Source organism: Chrysemys picta, chromosome 1, assembly GCF_011386835.1.
Source record: "Chrysemys picta bellii isolate R12L10 chromosome 1, ASM1138683v2, whole genome shotgun sequence".
Classification (NCBI taxonomy): Eukaryota; Metazoa; Chordata; order Testudines; family Emydidae; genus Chrysemys; species Chrysemys picta.
Genome location: NC_088791.1, coordinates 95696706 through 95718573, shown reverse-complemented (window position 1 = coordinate 95718573; position 21868 = coordinate 95696706). Strand labels below are relative to the sequence as shown.

General features: G+C 49.1%; 1 protein-coding gene and 1 long non-coding RNA gene across 2 annotated transcripts; one reads left to right on the top strand and one right to left on the bottom strand.

Moving 5' to 3' along the window:
* Positions 1-1159: 1159 nt before the first annotated feature.
* LOC101950803 (cytokine receptor common subunit beta-like) lies at positions 1160-17704 on the bottom strand. The gene is given in 13 exon segments (XM_065563813.1): positions 1160-1413; positions 6354-6423; positions 6675-6774; positions 8393-8564; positions 8663-8808; positions 9206-9366; positions 9457-9592; positions 9989-10093; positions 10096-10150; positions 10611-10753; positions 12992-13173; positions 15125-15254; positions 17570-17704. Coding segments are annotated over 13 exon segments (1572 nt in total). The 5' UTR covers positions 17634-17704; the 3' UTR covers positions 1160-1305.
* LOC135974825 (uncharacterized) lies at positions 11497-17742 on the top strand. Its single transcript, XR_010591946.1, has 2 exons — positions 11497-12267; positions 14260-17742. It is a non-coding gene; the product is annotated as an uncharacterized LOC135974825 (long non-coding RNA).
* The last annotated feature ends 4126 nt before the right edge of the window (positions 17743-21868 follow it).

Here is a 21868-nt window from a genome sequence, read left to right as displayed (position 1 = left end):
TGTATCTGAAACTAGAAATATGAAATATAACTCTGAGGTCCTATTGTAATTATGCAAATGTAGGCCATTGATGGTGGTTTGGAATCTTGATGGCTCCCATCAACTAGAACAATTAGTTGTAAATGGCTCTGTTTACTTGTAAGCCTTCCTGTCAGGCCAGGAAGAATGAAGGCTTGGGGTCTCACAGGACATGTGACCACATCACCTGGTACTGGAATCCATCTTTAATCTGGTGCTTTCTATTTAGAAGGAGGGGTGGGAACCCAGAGAGAGACAAAGGATTCCTGCCTTGTGCCAAAGATATAAAAGGGGGTGGCACAGAACAAAGGGGGCTGCAGTCATGAGAAATCCCCTAGCTACCACCTGAACTGGAACAAGGACTGTACCAGGGGAAAGGATTGGGCCCAGACTAGAAAGGAGTCTAGTCTGTGAAAGAAGCTTCTTAGAACATCTCTGAGGGTGAGATTTACCTGCATTCAGTTTCTTAAATGTATTAGGCTTAGACTTGTGTGTTTTGCTTTATTTTGCTTGGTAACTTACTTTGTTCTGTCTGTTATTACTTGGAAACATTTAAAGCCTACTTTTTATATTTAATAAAACCACTTTTGATTATTAATTAACCCAGAGTAAGTAATTAATACCTGGGGGAGCAAACAGCTGTGCATATCTCTCTATTAGTATTATAGAGGGTGGACAATTTATGAGTTTACCCTGTATAAGATTTATACAGAGTAAAATGGATTTATTTGGGGTTTGGATCCCACTGGGGGCTGGGTGTCCGGGTGCTAGAGACAGGAGCACTAGTTAAGCCATTTTCAGTTAAGTCTGCAGCTCTGTGGGCGTGGGTAGAACCCTGGGTCTGAGTTGCAGCAGATTAGCGTATCTGGCTTAGCAAGGCAGGGTTCTGGAGTCCCAGGCTGGCAGGGCAAACGGGCTCAGAGGTAGTCTCAGCACATCAGGTGACCGTCCCAAAGGGGTTTCTGTGATCCAACCCGTCACACACCTCCATTTCCAGATTGGGAAATCAAGGGCATTGAGGCAAGCCCATTTCCAGAAGGAGAGATCAGGGAGGAAGGGCTCAGGGTTTGGGACTGGTGTTTCCAGGGAGCCAGAGAATCCAGGGGCTGCAAGTCCATCCACTGACATTTCCGGATGGGCATGTGGAGAATGTGCCAAGGTTTATTATTCACACGAGTTACATTTGCCACCCCTCCCTGATGGGATCAGCCACACACAGGAACAGAGATGCCACCATCTCCAAGTAACGTCTCGGAGAGTATCACCACTGAGCAGTGCACTGACCAATCACCCATCCAGCACTTGGATGCAGCTGGCCAGGTTCGTCTTCTCGGAAGGGCTCTGCTTGCCAAAGTCCAGCTGGCTGCTCGGCAGCGGAATCCCGAGTGGTCCTTTCTGAAAAGAGACAAGGGCAGATAGCACTCCTGGCACACAGAGGGTGATTCCCTGAGGTCAGTGGGGAGCCAGAAGCCCCCTAGTGGAGATACCACAGTGTGTGGTAGCACTTTAACCCTTCCTGGGGGCAACACTGCTCCTGGGGACTGGCAGTTTGATGAGGGGGAGTAGGTCTGGAGGCCCCCTGCTGGAGGCCTCATGGCCCTGCCTCACCACTCCCCAAAAAAGAGCAGAGGAGAAGTCCTCCAGGCAGTCTAGAGTGGCTGCAGGGGAGCAGCTAATCAGAGGGGCTGCTGGAGTGACCAATCAGGGAGCACAAGGGCATATAAAAGGAAGCAGCAAGGGCAGGGCAGAGCAGTCAATTGCTGCCTGGAGCTTGAAGAGGGAGAAGTGTGTGTATGGCTTGCTGGAAGAGCAGCAGGACCATGGGCAGTTCGGTGCAGGCAGGCTGAGCCCAGAACCTAGCTAGAGCAGGTGAGGGTATCATGATGGGCCCTGCTGGTCTGGTTGAAGATTGAACCCAGGGAGGGATGCCAAAAGGACACCAGCCGAGGGAACCGAGATGGGCCCCTTTTGGGCTGTTAAAGAAGGCAGTGCCTCCAGGGGAAGCCCCATATCAGGGCCATGAACAAGACCTAGAGACTTTATATCCCGGAATGGGGGACGGTGTGTACGATTCGGCCGGAGGGTTGAGGCACTGAAGAACCGCCAAAAGAACCGTTGGCTGGGGGCATGCTCGTGAGAGACAGGTGCAACCCTGTTGTAAGAACTGAAAGAAAACCAGGCTCACACCCGACCAGGAAGGGAGCACCCACAAGAAGTGGGTGCTGCCCCGTTCAAAACTGAGTGATTGCAGGCAGATATCGGCCACAGAGGGGGTTCTCACAAGACACAGGTGTCGACATCATTACAGGTGAGGTTTTTTTGTGTTCTCCATGGGCCTTTCATTTCCCCCAGTGCTGATCTCTCTCATTTAACTCTGCCCTTCGTCAGGTAGTGCCAGGTGTGTTGTGGCAGCTCTGCCCACAGAGTGCAGGGGAACAGTGTGGGCAGGTGCAGGAGGGCAGCAAATCAGCCACTGTGCGTAATGGCAGGCCTGCCCTGGGAGACTATGGGGATGTTGTAGGCAGGGACAGGGCCCAGGAAATCAGCCTGTGTCTATAGCATAAGAGCTCTGCCATCCCAGGGTGAGCTGGGGCACACCGTTTCCTGGGATTTCCGAACACCTTTGGATCAGACACCTAATGAAACGTGACAGACACTTAAAACCACGGGGTTAGGAACCGAGTCCGACTGTGGATTGAAAACCAGCTACACGACTGGGAACAAAGAGTTATTGGGAATGGCTGCTCCTCAGGGTGCAGGGAGCTCATTACTGAGCTGTCCTGGGGCCAGCTCTGGGAGCTGTGTGCATTATGGATTTGGAGAGAGAACTGGGCAGCAGGTTGGTGACATTTGCCAGTGACACAAGATTGTTTCAGTTAGAACTAGAGAGACTTGACAGCATCTCCGGGTGGATGTGAACCCATGGAGGGAATGAGCAACATGATAGTAGGTGCAGTTCAGCTTGCACAAGCGCAAGGTAAATCACCTGGGCTTCTCCTATGCACCGCTGGGCAGGGTCCTCGAAGGACAATGTGTGATGTTATCTGATTAATATATGACCAAAAAATCATTGTTGCAACCTCTCTTATATATCTGCAACAAATCTCATACAAAATGTGGCATGTAAGAGGTCTATGAAAAGGTTATAATTTGTTGGTTATGATTATGCTGTCTATATGCATGTATCATTTTTGTATTTGAAGTTATAAGTATTGGCTCTATACCTGGATTTCAAATGCTTGCTCCTGAGCTAACACCCAGAAGGTAGTTAGCCAGCACATCTTGGAGGGACTAGTCAAATTAAATGGCTCATAAAAAAAAAAAAAAAAAAAAAGGGTCATAAAAAAAAAAAAAAGACTTAACGGACAGTAGACCATGGGAGATGCCTATCTACACTGAATGAACTGTCCTGCAAGGTGCTGTTTGAACTATAGGTAATGGCTTCTTGTAGTGGGGCAGTCACCCCGCTCTGGTTAAGAAGGGGTTAAAAGCAATCAAGGGAGGCTCGTTGAGTAAACAGCCAGAGGTGTGGTTGCACTCAATTAGGGTCCAGCTGACCCTGATAAAAGGACAAGCTGAGAGAGTGAGCTGCATGGTCAGGGGGTTAGAGAAGGGGCAGGAGGGTTCTGGAGGGGGCAATCAAGGGACAGGGGAGGGGGAGGGGATGGGGATGGGTCAGGAGTTCTGGGAGTCCTGTCAGGGGGCAGGGAGTGGTTGGATGGGGTGTGGAAGTCCTGGGGGGTCTGTCAGGGGGGTGGATAAGGGTTGGGGCAGTCAGGGGACTGGTAGGGTCCTAGGGGGGCAGTTAGGGTAGGGGGGTCTCAGGAGCAGGCAGTTAGGGGACAAGGAGCGGGGGGGGGTTGGAGGTTCTGAGGGGGGTGAGAAGTAGGAGGGAGTGGATGCGTGTGGGGATAGGACAGGGCTCCCCCCATCCTGTTTTTTTTATTGTTGAGCTATGGTAACCCTACATCACTGCTACAAGCCTGAACCAAAAACTTTGCAATTACTATATGTATTTGATTCCTTTGAGCAATTTAACTCACCTTTCTTTTTATAAATAAACCTTTAGATTCTAAATACTAAAAGATTGGCATTAGTGTGACTTTTGGGGTAAGATCTGAGGTACATATTGATCTGGGTGTGTGGTTGGTCCTCTGGGACCAGAAGAACCTTTTAATTTTTTAGACTTGTTGTAAAGCACCACTCCTCTCTAAGTCCAGTGGTTTTGGTGGTGATATAAGAACTGGAATGCCTAAGGAAACTGCCTATGACGTCTTGTTAGCCAGTGTGGTGAAACTGAAGTTTACTTTTGTTGCTGGTTTGGTATATCTTATGGAAGAATAACCACCAGTTTTAGGTTGTTTGCCCTGTTTCTCAGCATTTTGCATTCTCAGTTACACAATGTAGTGTGGTATTTACCCTACAGTTGCTGTGAAAGGGTAAAGGCTTGAGAGGCCAATTAACCTGCCTGCTTGAACCTGGAGGATGGGCCAGGCCTAATTAGAAATAAGCCCAGGTGGGGAAGAGAAGGGCTTGTGGCCATAAAGAGCTGAGTGAGACTAGTGGGAGGAAGGAGACCCAGGGGAGAGGAGGTGGGAAGTAGCCGGAGACAGGCTACTCCAGGGGTGAGTGGGAAGCCTGACTGGAGACAGGGGCCCTGAAGAGCAGTAGCTTCCCGGAGCGAAGGGAGGAGCATGCCAGTCCCTGGAAAGTGGGGCTGTTGAAAGCACAGAACCTGGAGACAAGCTGTGGGGATAAATGGAGCGGATGAGGCAGGCCTGTGAGGCTGAGATGGCCAGCTGAGGCCAGCCAGGCTGAGGGTTTGGTTTTGTTTACAGTTCTATTGGACTTGGTAAAGGACTCTGTTGGCCAGAAGGGGCAGGACTCTGTCAAGATGTCTGACCGGAGGGCCAGGGTATTTTTATGGCTGGAGTAGGCCAAAGATTAGTAGGGGACAACTAAGCCAAAAGTTGCTGCACTTCCACACCCAGCCAGGAGGAGCATTAAAAAGGGAACAGATATGGTGCCCTTCTGTCAGACTGGGGGGCTATCTCTGGAACTCTACATTTCTGATCACCTCCCAGGACAGAGGATGTAGCTGAGATTGAAGAGCTTCAGAGAGGGCCAGTGGAGGTGAATCGAGGTCTGGGCAGCAGCTACAAGACAGAAAAAAGTGACAGGTTTATTGCATGTGCAAAGGACAAGAGTGGAGGGGAGATGGTGTCTAATGTGGAAAACCTGGGTTTAAGTTCCTGTTCCTTTACAGACTTTGTGCGTGACCTTGGGTCAAGTCATTTAACCTCCTTGCCTCAGTTCTCTAGCTGTAAAATGGGATAATAATGCTGCCTTGGCTCACAAAGGCATCGTAAGGAGAAATACACTAAAGGTTATTAGGCACCCAATGCTGTGCTGATGGGAGCTATGGAGGCACCTGGCATAGACTTGGCTGAGGTCTTTAGGAATTGTGCTGGTGAGGAGCACCACCACTTCAGGGTGGGTGGGGGAGGGACTGTGTCTCCTTGAGGGGGACTAGGCAGGTGCCACCATACTGTAGGGTGATTTTACCTGCTCACCAGTGTGCAGTTGGTACAGAGGTGGGGCAGGACCATGACTCAGCCTCCAGCCTTCACCTTCCCCAGCCCTTTGGAGGCACGAAGAGGGAGCAGTCCCTGCACTCCTACAAATCAAACAGTGTGACTGGCACCCACATGGAAATGCATGTGGTTGGGGCTTGCCCAGGAAGATCATTACTAAGGGGACTGGGCAGACTGAGTGGTGACTCCTTTTCCCCTTGTCCCATAGCATGAGAGGGTCACTCAATAAAAGTAACAGCTGGTAACATTAGGGGGACGGGAGAGAAGAACTAGCTCTTCCCACACTGTATTGGAAACCTCCCTGCCTCCGAAGGGCGGAGGGCTGTGACTTTATAAAGAGCCAGCTCATGCCCTGGCTCATAAGCTGGATAATGGTTCAAGTTATGCGAGTTGTAACCGAATCTTGTGCACGTAGGGCCAGGAAGTAATTTCCCTACGCAGAGTGTTGCACTCTTGACCAGGTGCATTGTGGGCAGGAGTTTGTTTACCTCTGGAGCATCAGGTTTTGGCCACTGAAGCAGGATAACAGATGTGAGAGACCAATGGCCTAATCTGCTGTTTTCAGTTTGCTCACAGTGCTCCCATGACCCCCCAGGCGGGGGCAGTGGTTTGATCAGCATGTTGAGGTTCCACCTGGGCAGCTACACACTCAGCAATAACCCCCAGGGCAGCATTTCCCCTTTCGCTGCCCCGTGCAGAGCTTCCACTTCCACTTCTCCAGGGTCAGCAGTTCTCTCTTACCTGGAAGTAGCTCTGGAGCAGCTGGCTCTTGCCGGGATTTGGAATCTTTTCCTCCCATTTTTTCTTCTTGCTGTAACAAGACAGAGTTTGCAGGGTCACTTCACACACAGCCTTACCCTGGGGCCCCTTGTCAACCCAGAGGTCCTGAAACTCCATGGCCCAGCACTCAAGCTGCAGCCCAGGCATATCCGCAGCAGGACTAAACCCTAGATCAAGGATAGGGGTGTGCCCATACAGCACCTCACCCTTGTTTCTCTGCCCCTCCCTGTACTCGCTCTACCAATGTGTCTGGTGAATCTTCCACTCCCAGTGCAGACTTACCTGAGTAGGCCTCTATAACCACACCAGTCAAAGGCTATCAGCATGATGGTGAAGACTGGGACCAGCAGTGGGAGAATCAGTTGTGACCCAGCTGAGGCAGCTAAATGAGAGAGATAAAGAGACAGCAACAGAAAATAGCTTCATTCTATAGCAAACCTTATGTTCTGGATGCTCTGGAGGGATGATATTGAGGTCAGGAAAATGTAGGTTGCCTATCAAGTCACATGTCCTAACTGACAGGTCTGTTGGACCATGGAATGGTTGCCCATGTGGGACAGACTAGATGTGACCTAATCAGGACAATGAATCTGTGAAGACGTTTGCTAAATCCAACTCGTGATTTGATCTGCCTGAGCCCTTTTTGTTGGGGTTTCCATGAACATCTGGATAACCAGTTTACATTTGTGTAAACATCTGGGGATGAGCTTGTATTTGTGTGAGTCCTCGTATGCCCACAGACCTCAGATGTTCCCAAGAAAAAATTCCCTCTCCTGCACAACTCCAAGGGACAGGGTGTCCCAGGAGGTGCTGTGGAAGTGCGGTTCCCCTCTACAGATCTCATTAGGTCCGCCCCAAAGGGGATATGGTCCTCCAGCCCCTACTCTCCCTAATCCCATGTTAGGAATATTTAAAAAAATGAAGAAATTCCCAGAGCAACAAATTTTGTTAAAGTGAAGTTCAGACTGAGACAACAGATCAGTAACTTCAGGGTGAAGATCCTTACAAGAACATTGCAGATATCAACAACAACAAAAACACCCAGTCATTTGAAATGCCAGGGGACTTGCAGTTAAGCGTGAATTTACAAGAAACACAAACATTTGAGTCTGTACATTCACAATTAAGACCTATTCAGTCACCTCTCCTGTTTGTACAGGTTCAGGAAGCCAATTGGAGACCAGGAAATGCATTATGAGAACAAGTGACCAATCACACAGCCTGAATTCCAAATGCTGAACAACACACCCATAAAGCAACGCTTCTCTGGATGACCAGAGAAACCCCTGTAAGCTCCAATCGATTTTCTTAAAATCAGTTGCAAAGAGCCCATCTTTTTCTTATTTCACAGACATGAAAATGTTGTTCAGAATGAACAGTTCAACCAGCTCCACTGATTGACCCTTTTCTACCTTCTAGCACGGATCATTCCTTCCCTTCTCCAGCCCTCCACTTAAATCCATGAACTTCTCTCACTGGCCTCCAGCCCCATTTTCAACCTGACCACATCCAGTGGGATCCAGTTTGCCTGGTTCCTCTTAAAGGTAGTAACCTGGACACCTCAAAGGCCACAGTGCAGAGATACAATGTGTAGGGAAAGATTACAGTCATGTGGCCCTCCTCCCTAATTTTCCTGGGTATCATAGAATTAAAACCTCTGTACGACACTCTGACAATGTAGGCAGTTCATGCTTCTAAGCCTCCTTATGGAAGCCCCCTTTTCTCCTCACCTAGTGCATCCACTTCCAACCCCTGATTTTTCATACTGTTTTCTTGTTCCCATGGAAAATGGCAGCCCATTCAGGTAAGCCAATTATACTCCCTTCTCTGTGAACTGAAGCATACAGCCAGGTACCAAGGGGACCCTGGTCAGTCTCTTTGCTTAATTAACTGTATGAAACCCTGGTTCCCCATAAATCCCAGCTAAGGAACCCGTTTCTCTAGGGAGGGAACTGACCCCCTCCCCCAAAGCCCAAGCCAGTAGCCCAGCTGCGATGTACCACTCTCAGTTTCCCAGTTGCACTCCTCACTCCACTCGCTCCAGGGCCCCTTGTAGCTATCCGAGTCCACCCTCGCCCGCATTTTTCCCCTATAGTGTGTGGAGGGCTCCAGCATCTGCAGGGTGATGATGAAGGGAGTCTTGTCATTGCTGATGTTTACAATCTGGGCATTCTGGGAAGAGAAGAGATGGAGGAGGGGTGAGGAACTCTCTGTCCCATCCACCCACCTCCCTGGCACAGTCCTGGGCTCCCAGTAGTACCATCACCTACCTCCAAGGAGTCACCAGTCTTCCAATACAAGAATTCATATCTCTGGCCTATATGGTCATAGCTTAGGATCTGTTTTGTCCATCTCAGCTCATACTCCTGGTCTTTTGTCTTTGTCATTGTCACATTGACAGGCGCAAGCGGCTTGACTAGAACACAAACAACGCAGTAGGAAAATGCATCCATCTCCCAGCTTATCTTCCTGCCCACTCCCTTTCCCACTCTGGGTTGTGAGCAGGACTAAGGATATGAGGGTGCGAAACTTGTTGCCTGAGCAGACTAGCACCAAGGACTGCTAATAGCAGTGCCCCCATCTGACACAGCTCATCTCCACACGCCCATTCTGTGCCTCCTCGCAGCAGTGCTCTGTCGGTGCCAGTCAGAAGCTCCAGTGCTGGGACCTTCCTTTTCCAGCCCTCTGTCCCACCCACACATCACTGTCAAGCTCTTTTGTTAACCATTCCACCTCTGTCAACCCAAGCGTTTCCTAAGCTGGAGGAGAAACCCCCCGATAACCCTGGGCAGAGGATCCAAATGGGCTCTCACTGTTTTGGGAGGCTTGAATCAGTTTCTCCTCCTCCTTGGGCCGGACAGTTATGAGGTACTGGCTCAGCCTGCTGGGGTTGGTGACATTGATCTCACAGCTGTGGAGCAGGTAGTGGCTGCCAGGCAATTCCTCCTCATGGACTGGAGAGCATTCTGTCTCTCTGGGGAAGAGAGTAGCCAGGCCTGAGTGAGCAGGAGGGATGGTCAGATACAGGAGGACAGGCATAAGTTGCCATGAGCAGGTCACTTACTCTGATGCCAGTGGGGTTCTGTAGAAGAGCGCGAACAAGATAGAGCTGGTGACTTCTGTCCTCACTTCCCAGCTGCACATTAGCCGATCAACCCCGTTGAAGAGGCAGCAAAGGTTCTTGGGCTGAGCTTCATCCCCTAGTGTGGAACCAGTGGTTAGTGTAGCTCTGGGAGGGGCAGGATTGGGAGGGAGGGAGAGGACAATGGAGAGGATGGTGACCATTGAGGGAGGAAGGGAAAACATTTACTTTCGGGGTTCTCTAGGGCAGTCCAGAGCATTATGTTGGTCCACTCGTCCAATGGATACAATCCACATATTGCGAGAGACAGAGAGACTGGCCGCTCCTGAGCCCACATCCCAAATCCCACTATCTCCACTGGCACCCACTGGCCCTTTTCATCAAATTCCAGAGATTCTCCAATGTCATCAACTCAGCCCCCAAATCCTCTGGAAGCGAAGCACAAAATCCCTTTGCTCCCAGCATCTATTCATGTCCCTCTTTCCCCCCACGGCCCCTCGGCCTCCAGAATTACCTTCCTGGGACTTCCAGGACACAGCAGTGCTCCATTCGCTGGACTGTCCAGACCAACTAGCGCCCTGGCTTGGCTTGGATCGCACAAGAAACATAGGTTCTGTCTGGCATTACACCTCATCAAGCAGTGGGAGGATTTTGCGACTGACACTGAGGAAGATTTCTGTCAGTGGGGATGAGATAGCGAGAGGTGAGGGAAGGTGGAGGGAGAGAGAGAGAGAGAGAGAGAGAGACTTGTGAGAGAGGTGGGTGGAGGACCCTTTTCTTGGGTAATCCAGCTCAGCCAAGCACAGCCAGCGCTGTGATCCCTGGGTAAGGTGGAGCCAGATGCTCCTTGTGCAGGGATCATTGCTCTTATAGCACACAGGCTGCTTTTTACTTGCTAGATCTCTGGTCTTAACCAGCCAAGGCCATGGCCGGACGGCACAGGGTTTGTAAGATGCACACACAGCTAGCTGCAGCGTGCACGGACCCACCGTCTGGGCCATACGGGTTTCAGAGGATCGGCTGGGGTCAGCGGCAGCCAAGCAGGTTTCAGAGGATTTCAACGGTTTGTCTTCTGCCCTCTAAAAGGTGCAACCAAGAACAGCACATGCCAATGCCTAAGCATGTCTCTTGCCTACCTCCTGGGATTCCCACTCCTGCTTGTAGGTCATGTCAAGCTCCAGTGCATTGGGCAGCCGGTATCTTCTCTTTCTCCCTCCAGCTGCTTCCCAGGCTGCTTCTGTGCCATTGATCGAACATTTCTGAGGTGGGAGGGTCTGGACTGGAAATGGGAAGGGACAAATGGGCTGTGGTTATTAGTAGATGAGGAGAGGGCAGAGGGCCTTTCTAAGTCTTATTTCCATAAGGAAGGACCCAGATCTGCCTAATATCAGGCTTTTGTGGGATTTCTCAGGACTGGGGGGGGGTGGTGGTGGGAAGGCTTGTTTGGACTTGGCAGTGAAAGAAATAAAGTTGCCGAGGCCTTACGGAAAATAGCGATGAACAGAACAGAAGGAGAATAGGGAGGTGAGTGTTGTCAGGTAGACCCATGACAGCCAGCATTCATTTTAAGGTGGAGACATATTACTGTGTAGTTTTCTGAGTGAAAACGTTTGACATCAGTTTTTTTCCTAATGTCAGAGAAACCCAACTAGAACAAGGGTATGGGTCAGCTGGGAGGAATACATCCGGCTTTTCCATTGTAGGCAGGTAAGGAAGGAATCTATTTATCTATCTGGAATCTTGTAAGTGAGGAGCTGTTAAACAGGTGTCACAATGGAAACGGAAACTCAGTTCCTAGCAGCATTATAGCTGACATGCAGAAGTAAGGTGAAGGGTTGGGGACAAGGTGGATACAAATCAATTTTTTTTAATTAAAATTATTTTTTTATTTACATCTTTTTTTAGTTTTAATTAAATACAGCCTTTTTGCTGTCTGGTCACCCTAAAATCAAGATAGTGGACATGAAGATTTTTCATCTCTCTTGTTTAGACTCTGACAAGGGCTGGAGCCAAGAAAGAAAAGCAGAGGTTCCCAGGGTTAACCTGGGATTAGCCCTAAAAGACATTCAGTGCTGATAGATCACTACATCTCTGTCACCTTTTGAAAGGCTATATTTAGCTGCAAAGCAACTTGTGTTAATGGTTACCAACCAATGAAAATCAACATCCTGTGATGGTGTACCCCATGAGGCTTCATGGGAATATGCTTATGAATGTATATATGATATAACTGGAATATGTTTTATGCTACATCTGCCATGTAACATATCTATGTAAAGGTTATGATCTACTGAATACATTCCTCTTATTTGCATGTATCATTGTGTACTTGAAGTTAGGAATATTGGCTGTATACTTGTTTGATAGCCTTAGTAAAGGATTTGGTCAGCTTCTTGAGAAAGAAATGTGCAAATTAAGTGCCCAGTCAAGAATCACTTAAGCCAACAATGAACTCAAAGACACCAATCAACATCAGAGCTTTCCCAGGAATGTGGCTTGGCTGGTAAGAAACTCATTCATGCATGGACATGTGACTTGCCCATGTGACTCCAAGACTCCTTCTTGGAGCTGGACTTTGCATAGGAGAGGGAAGGGGAGTCTCCACCCACAAGAGAGTCTACTTAAACGCCTGGGAGACCCCTTCATTTTGTCTTCAGCTGGCTAAAGAGAGAGCCTCTCCACCCCCAAGGATACCTGAAAGAAACTGGATCAAAGGACAGTAACTACAGGGGGTGTGAATGATAGCTGGACCCAGACTAGAAATAGACTAGTCTGTAAAAGGAAGCTTACTGGGTGAGGTTTTTATCTGTAGTCAGTTTTCTTAGACATAGACTTGCGTGTTCTATTTTATTTTGCTTGGTAATTCACTTTGTTCTGTCTGTTACTACTTGGAACCCCTTAAATCCTACTTTCTATATTTAATAAAATCACTTTTTACTTATTAATTAACCCAGAGTATGCATTAATACCTGGGGGATGGAGGGGTAAACAGCTGTGCATATCTCTCTGTGTTATAGTGGGCGAACATTTTATGAATTTACCCTGTATAAAGCTTATACAGGGTAAAACTGATTTATTTGGGGTTTAGACCCCATTGGGAGATGGGCATCTGAGTGTTAAAGACAGGAACACTTCTGTAAGCTGCTTTCAATTAAGTCTGCAGCTTTGGGGCACGTGGTTCAGACCCTGGGTCTGTGTCGGAGTAGACTGGCATGTCTGGCCAACAAGACAGGGTGCTGGTTTCTGTGATCCACCTCATCACACATCTCTTAAGAAAAATAACTTTAAAAGTACAAACACAAAACAAAATTAAAATTGAAGATTTAAATCAAGGTTTGCTGCTTGTTGATTTCAATCATGATTAAAATGTAAATGTTTTTGATTTAAACCAATCCACTCTGATTGGAGATCAGGATTCTTAGTTAGGTCTGAGGGACCGGCGCAGAGGAAGAATTATTCATGTGAGAGGATCAAAAATATTCCTGGGGAGATGAGAGAGGTGGTGTCTTCTCCTTACCCTGGAGGAGACTGACATTCAGCTCGGCCTGCAGCAACCGATCGGGTTTGAAAGTGTAACTATCGCGCAGCCCAATAGCAAACATGGTGCTGTTCCTGTGGCAGCTCCAGCAGACACAGGAGTCCTGGCAGATCGGCAACTCCTTGCCTCCCTGAGGCTCACATGGGATCTGTGTGCTTCTCCTATGTGCAGAGAAAGAGGGTGAGGAGGAGCTGATTTAGATACAGATAGAAAATCCCAAATTAAGCTCCTGAAATCTTCCCCACATTTATTCTATTCTACTCAATATAAGTTCTTATACTGCACTCATTGCTGGAGTATCCGAGCACCTTCCAGTAAAGCTTTAAGAAATGTGAATATGTGCTACAGTTATTGTCTTGCCCTAGCTTCAGGGAGAACATATACACATGTTGCTCTGAATTTATATTAGAGAAGGCCGGTCAAAGAAATGAGCCTTTTAGTTAGTACGGAAGGTGACGAGCCAGAGGCAATGTGTGGGGGGGCATGTGGGGTCATCTGTCCCCCACCATTGCTGTGTCACATGGTGCAGCCAGGCCCTCTCCCTGCAGGGCAGCTGAGCCGGGGAGCTGTGAGCTGCACCTGTCCGGGAGAGGCAGAGGCAGGAGGAACAGCTGTGAGCTTGTAGGTACAGAGAACAGGACCCCTCAGCCGGGTCCATTTTGGGGGGCAGTGAGCCAGACATGCACGTCTGCACTCACTCCACATCCCCAGCCAGCTCCAAACTGACTCACCCTCCAGCCCCTCCTCCTCTGGGCTTTGTCCCTTTCCCGGGCCAGGAGGTCACCTGATTCCTTTGTTCTCCAACACCTTTAGCTATCGCCTTGCAGGGGGGAAGGGCCCAGGCCATTAGTTGCCAGGAGACAGAGTGTCGGCCATTTATGCACACTGGCCCTCCGCTCTGCAAGAATTACACCCCTTTATCCCACCACTTAGAGACTTAAGAAATGCATAGGGGAAACTGAGGAACCCCTACAGTATTCAGAGGAAACAGTTAAGAACAGTCCCACTTCGTCACATTGCCTCATTATCAGCAGACGTGGGCTGTCTCTGTGGTGAGCTCAGCAATACTGGCTGAGGTAAACACCCCAGACCTCTCCTCTGCTCTCTACACGGGCTTCCCATAGAATGTCAAATAAAGTTCAAGGTCTGAACTTGAACATGACGATAGGGCCTGGTCTCAGGCCCTATCGTCATGGCACTCTCCTGGCCTGAGACCAGGCTGTCTAACAGATCATCTAAAACTTCAGGATGAAGACCATGGGCAACAAATCTACTCCTCTGGCACACAGGAACTCCTACAGGAAGGGTAAAGCTGCCCTGGGAAGAGGACACAACTTTCTCTGGTGCTACTCTGAGATCGAGGAATGAATTCCCCCGAGAACTAAGGACCATCCCAAACCTCACCACCTTCCGCTCCAAGTGCAAGGTGCATTTCTTTGACCTGCCTTCTCTAATGCAACTAAAGAGCAACATTTATATTATATTAACACCCTTCCTCCTCCAAACAAAAAAACTACTCAAACTGCACTGCATGTGCTTCTCCCACTGGGGGAAAGGATCAGAGAGAGAACCACATCTTACAGATGTGTAGTCATGTTGTTTAAATGCACTACTGGAACACACTCAGAAAAGACAGTGATGAGGGCAGTGCAAAACCCCACAAAGAACAGAATGTTCCCGTTGACCCTGCTGCAAAGAAGGGAGGTGTGGAAGGTCTGTGAGAGCAGAGCCAGCGCTCTCTCCTCTGCTGATGAATGAGTATTACTCCAGCTGTACTCTGATGCCTCTTTCTCCACCCCAGGTACAGTAAGCTAACAGACCCTGCCATAACTCACACCTGGGATCCCCCAGAAAAACCAAGGGAGAGTGATAGAAAAGGTAATGAAAATAAACTGATCAGCGCACCTTCCTGTATCTCCCCATCCTCCCAATGCAGACCTAAAAGTGTCTCCAACTTCCACCCCCCAGCAGGGCCAGCACAGGTGTCCACGTGCTCCTCAAAGCATAGCTGTCAGCTCGGATCCCTTTCCCTCCTCCCATTCCCACCTCTTCGGTTCAGCAGCCACAGGCCTCCTGTGTCCTTCTCCAGCAGAGCAGGGGTCAGGCACTTACTTGTCTATATTGTCCTCATGGTGAAGAGTCACCTGGATGAAGCGACGAGCCGCTGTGCACTCCTGCCACGTGCAGGTCGTCCGGGAGGTGAAGTCATTGTAGCAGCGCAGGCTCTGCATCGGGAGGCTCTCTGCAGGGGGAAGGAAAGCACAACGCTGTGGGTGGGTCATAGAGATGGGCAGTGAGGAATAATGGGATGTGCAGACTGGTGCCATGGCGGGGAGGGCAAAGATGGAGGAATGAGGCGCGAATGGATAAAGTCTCCGGGGAGTCCCTCGCATGTCAGTTAGCTCACGTGTCAGGGATGTCATGGACAAAACCTCCCCCTCCCCGATGCTCACAATCCAGAGGCTGGAGAAGAGAGGTTTACTTACCAGGAGCTGTGGTAATGAGAGAATCGTCCCTGTGCATTCACAGTCTGGCCAACTTGTGTGAGTCTATCATGAGTCTCAGGCTACTGAGTGTTTTTCTTAAAGCCCCAACATCTGCACTGAGGTTATTACCCGAGACTCTCACTTTTTATGTACGAAAAGTAAGTGTCTGACCTACACGGCTGGGAAGAGAAGCTTGAAGGATGAGCCCTAAATATGCCAACACCAAATGACAAATCAACCCCCCCCCAGCTGTATTCTCATTCAAATCTCATGATATTTAAGTCACTCTCAGGATGTTTTAGGCCTGACTCTTGATTTCTGAACGCTGGGGGTTGGCAGTTCTGATTTGCATTGTGGGAGTCGCCCTGGTGGTGAGCACACACAACCCTCGTTGAAAGCCACGTCCATGGGGGGTGAGTTAAGACCTTTACTGCTGCCATGACCTCAGTGCGAATGAGAACAGCAGTACATCTTCTAATCTAGATAACTGAGACTTGCTGGAATTCCAGTTTGAGATGCAATCAGTTCCTAACTATCTTGTCCCTTCTGGTGTGTAAAATTTCCAGGTAGACGCCACCCTTGATTGGAGTAGAATTGTCTGTGCTGTCTGTGAGCAGGGCTAAAGCTGGGCCACACGTGGAATTCCCACTGCATGGGACAGTTCAACATTAAAAAATTGGTTTTCCTTCTAAACTGAAAGGAAACCAAAGGCTTTTATATTACTCAGACAATGGGAATTCTGAAGTTTGTTTTGCACGTGGAGCATCAGAAAAATTTCAAAATTTCATTTCAAAACAAACTTCTAATTTAGAAACCTATTTTGTTTTGTCACTGTTGTATTGTTTTTATTATTGTTACATTATTTCAGGAGGTGTCGCTAGCAGTAATACACTATGTGATGTCATATAATGTCAAGCCATGCGACAAAATACCTTTAAGGCCCAAGTGAAGCACTCGGCAATGAAGAGGGTTGTCCTGGTGTGAGCATGGGATTTGGACCTGAGAATGGATCACATAGCTTAAGAGCCTTGGAGGTCAGATAGACCTGGAGACTTCGGTGTCTTTCCCTGAGTGTGAGAGAGGTGAAAGCCCTGCCAATAGCACATTGGGCTGGGGAGTGTGATTGCTCCAGCACAGCAGACATCAGACATGCACATCCACAGCTGGAAAGACAGATGTGCATGAGGCACCTCCTCTGAAACCCATTTTAGGCTCTGTATGGGGTCTGGGCTTGGTGCAGAGCTGGGGCAGAAGGGGCTCAGAGGGAACATTGTGGAATTTGGAGAAATTTCTCCCTTTCTAAGGTACACTGACCTAGAACAAAGCAACAAATAACTAGCTCTAACTGTGCACAGATGGGAGATTAAACCTAGAAACAGGAGCAGTCAGTGGACACGACAGAGGGTCCTGTTTGTTCTCTGCAGTGGTAAAGAAGGAATTAAGGCAGTTCAGAGGGATGGACACCCCTAGACGTAAGCCTTTGACATTGACACTGGTGACTTGCTCTGTCTCCCTGCCCCTCACATTTTCCCCCTCCTCTCTGTCTCTCTTTCACACACACCTCACAGAGTCATCCTCCCATTTGTCCACACCTCCAAATGGATATTTGTTCACTTCTATTCCCACCTGAATCTAGGTGGCGTTCTATCCCTCCACTCTCCTCCAGGGGTCTGTCTATCCCTGCACTGTACCTCCAGTTCATCCACCTACTCACCAGCCAGCTTGTTCACACATTTGCCCAATAGCCCACCTGTCCATCCATCCATCTACTCACTCTCCTGTTCTTCCATCCATCCATCCACTTCTCCATTCAGCCATGCACCCTCCCATCTGTAAGTCCATCCACATTTCCATCCACTTACCATACCACCCATTCACATAAACAATCGCCCTCTTGCCTGTCAGTCTAGTCACCAACATACACATCTGGAATGGCAGAGGGAGCAGTCAAGCAGAGGAAAGGGGGAAAGAAGGAAAGGGAATGGAGAAGAGTAAAGGGGCTGGAAGGAGGGGAGGGAAGATGATAAAAAGGGAGGAAAGAAAAAGAAGAGGAAAAGAAACTGAAACTCACCTCGAGATTCTCCGACCCTGAAAGCCCAGCACAGAGCCAACAGAGCCCTGCAGAACAACTTCATCTTCACACCAGCCTGTGCCCACCAGCTCAGTCCTGCTCCCTGTGCTCTGGGCTGATCGCTGGCCTGGGGTTCTTGCAATCACACTTGTTAACTCCTTCTTCGTCACCTGTTGAACGTGGAAGCCAAGCTCTGTTGGTCAGGTGGGAGAGGTTGGGACCTTCTGTGAGATACAAAACCTCCCCTCCCTGCACTGAGGGGACCTTTCACTGATCCATCAAGGCCACAAGGGACCATTAAGTCACCTAGTCAGACCTCCTGTAAGACAGAGGATGGAAAATCAAATTTACTTTGCCGAACCAATACATTGCAGAGCAAGGTCCCCATCTCCTTACTGAGGTGTTGCTGAGTGCCCAGAGAACTGAGAGCCAGTTGTGCTTTATTTGACTAACATAAGCATTGTCCCCATTAACCTCATCAGCAAGAAACAGTCCTAGGCTGTGGAAAGAAGGGACTTCAGTCTCCATGTTCATTTGTTCCCTGGACTTTTCCCAAACACACAGCCACACACCCACACTTCACCCATTGGTTCCCAAGCCTAACCTGGAGACACACCATCCTACCCTACCTTACCCCATCTCCACCACTCAAATACACCTCTCTCCTCTTGGAGGGAGATGGGGATTCAGTCTTCATGTTCCTTCAGTTCCAGGCTTCTCCCCAACCCGCTTCTCCTCCAGTGAGCCCGCAAGTGAGAATTGCTTTGAAGTGATTCCAACTGGCAGTTTGCAGCCAGTGCTCCGGGAATTGCTTTGGGACCCAATCCACAGGCATAATCCCAAAGGAAATTTATAGTCTCTTTTTGTGGGATCTAGCATTGAATTTGGTGATGCAAACACCATGGGACAAATTCTTCAATGGTGTAACTCAACTGAAGTTAAAGAAGTTGCACCACTGGAGAATGTGCCCCATATTACTGCTTTCTAAAGAGCAGGACAGACCCCCCCCCCCCACCTTGGGCACAGCCACAGAGCCAAGCCTCTGTGCTCTGGGGATGTCTGTTCTGTGGCTTTTCCCCACTTCGGGGGAGCATGGAGAAGAGGATCCACCCAGAACAACCCCCAGCTTCCTAAATGCCATTTCCTTTGATAGAATATGGCCTGCTAGACAAGTGAACATTCACCACAGAGAAGAGATCCCACTGTGACTAATGGCTCCAGAGCTCATGAGCCCTTGTCTGTCCGGGGACAGGTTCTCTTTGCCACGTACCCTTCCCCCAGTAAAGGCAGAGTTTCCTCACCTGAGCGAAGAGCAGCCGGTGGGACAGCCGCCTCACAGCAGGTGGATCGCTGACCCTCTCAGTTCTCACTCCCTGGCAGCTGGAGCGTCTTTACACATACAGGAATCAGCAATGACCATGGCTGTCCAAGACTGGAATGGATCCCCATGGGAAATAATGAAGCTGGGGTATCCCCTGCACCCGTTGCCCTCTGAAGGCTTCCACACCCCTTTTCAAGGAGCAGATACAGCCCTGAACGCTGTGGAGCTGAAGTGTGAGACTCGGACTCTGAACTTCCTGTTTTTGGTGTTTTCACACCCACTGGGTCCCTGCCACAGATGCAGTTCTTAAAAGCTGGGAGGGGAGGAAATATCTCATTTCATTGTGACCTTTCACTGATTCTTATTAACCAGTTTGGAGGAATCAGGACACGTTGATTTCTAGGAATCAAGAGTAATACGTGCTAACAGAGACTGGCCTTTGCTTCCCATCTCCTTGCCCCCATATCCAGTCAGACACTTGCGAAGAAGAGAGAAGGAAAAGGGCAGTAGTGCTAGCAAGAGGAGTTCTGTATTTATCTCCTGCCTGCCCCACTGTAGCTTACCATAAGACTGTAAGATTTTGGGGGCAGTGACTGCTTTTCACTACATGTGTGTGCAGCACCTTGCCCCCTGGGCTCTCAGTGACTTCAATCAGCTTTAGATCATGCCTCCAATAGTAACTCACTACCACTTATTTCCCTCCCTTCTAAAATTTGCAGACAGTGTCACCCACTCCTCTTTAGTGTGTGTCCATCTGGGCTGACAACGTCACTGCTGTCTGTGGCCATTGTCTTCTATCACAGATAAGCACAGTGCCATTTTCACAAAGTGGTTGCAGCTCCCAGGCCCCCAAATTATACTGATTTTTTCCATTTTGCCTTATTTGTCTCTATACTTCTCCAGTCCCCAGTGATTTCGACATCAATTTCTAGCAGTGGAGGGGTTCTTGGTTTTAGTTTCCTGTTTAACAAGCTAGCAGCTGGTGACAGCCTATGCTTCAGTGGTGCCATTCTGTGATTAAACAGTTCTAAGTAGGATCAGAGTCTGGCTCTGCAGCCTTTTTCTATAGGCACTTGATTATTCTGACTCACTTTGCCACCGGCCCATTGGATTGGGGATAAGGAGGCAGTCGGCTGCCAAATCCCCCCACTTTATTGCAAACTACTTAAACTCATGTCCACTAAACTTCGCACAAAGCCTTATAATACTGTCAGATACATCCATATTGAGCAAAAATGGAGTTGAAATGCACAATCACCTGTTTCCGCAGCCCCGATCACAATAAGCGGCGGCAACTGGGGAAAAAAAAAAAAAGCCACGATCGGTGGCGGCAGTTCAGCGGCAGGTCCTTTGCTCCTAGAAGGAGTGAGGGACCTGCCGCCCCCAAATTGCCGCAGGTGCCGCCCCTCTCCCTTGTCTGCCCCAAGCACCTGCTTGTTAAGCTGGTGCCTGGAGCCAGTCCTGCCCTGGCCTCCCTCCTTTTAGGAGCTACCTGATGAGCCTGGTCCAGCATCCTCAGGGCTATTGTGAATTGTTTGCAGGAATCCTCTACTAGCTTCATTCACCACGATGCTCATTTCTGGGAACTAGTGGGGAGAGGTCTATGTACCTTCCAGAACTACACCTTCTGAACTGGTCATCTCCCTTTTTAAGGCTCTTCCTCTAAGAATGGCATGCCTAACAGGTGGGGTGGGGTGGGGCTGCCCAAGCACCAAACTGCTCTTAACACCTTCTTGCCTAAGGTGGGGTTTGCACACCCTGACACAGGTCCATAGGCGCTCCCTTTGGGGTGCAGGCTCTGTTATCCCTTCCTGAGAGCTTAGATTCCCCCCTCCCATCCATGTCTAGCTACTTACCCCCCCTCATGCTGACCCTTCAGACTCTGCTGTAGCTTAAACACATCATGTGCTGCTAATACCAGGATGACACTGTCAGCATCATCAGGTAAGGAGATGATGCTTTCATGTGACTGCTGGAGAGATGCCCAGACTCCTGCAGCCCAGTCAGGGATCTGCCCTGATCATATGAGATGACAATGTCTTTTTCCTCTTCTAGGGACATATCAGTGTAAGAGGACCTGAGCAGCACCCCATTGTTCAAGGACCTCATGTCATTAATGAGGTACAGTACAGGCAGATGGAGGTTCCGGCTATAGGAGGAATTAGAACTTCACTATAGTTTTAAAACTTGGAATATTAAAAATCAAACACGGGGGCCAGGGGTTTGCAAGTAGAAGAGGTTAAAATGTAACCAGTGGTAACTATGGGAGGATTATCTCCCACCCTCAATAATTAGCCATTACGGGTTCTGCTGTTCCAAGGTGTGGGGGAGAAAGAATTGCTCACTGACTAAAAAGGGAGGCCAAAGTGAAGTTTACAGAGAGCTCCTATTGGGCTTCCTTCTGCTTCAGCAGAGTGCACAGGTCTCAGCATGCAGCGCGCTATCTCCAGCCAAGTAGCAAGGCACCATATGCGAATGTACAGCGCTGAGGCCACTGGGGCTCCCTTTAGGGCTACCACAATACAAATAACAATGACAATATGAACAGCTCTGAGGAGCAAGACTGCAGGTGGGGGGGGAGGGGGCAGAACTGCCCAAAGTTAGTGCTAGGGATCTTGGAGGGTTTCAAAGAATGGAAGATTTGGGCCCATTGGCCTGGCACTGGTTTGTTGCTGTGCCAAGATGTCATGGTTCCGGGCTCCTGAAGAGATCTGTTTGCATCACTAATTGGGCCTCATGCAAAACACATGGAGTCCCATTGACCTCATTGGGCTCTGGGGTCAGGCTGACAGAGGTTATCAGGGACACAGAAAACAGGGCAGCTCGGGGTCACAGCGAGTTGATACACATCCGGGCATCTAGGTGCAGGGGCTGAGTTAATACATGGGGGTTTTATGGTCTCATTCTAATGCCTACATAGACACATAACAAAACCACAGCACAGACGGGCACATGTGGCCTTCTCTTGTCATACAAGG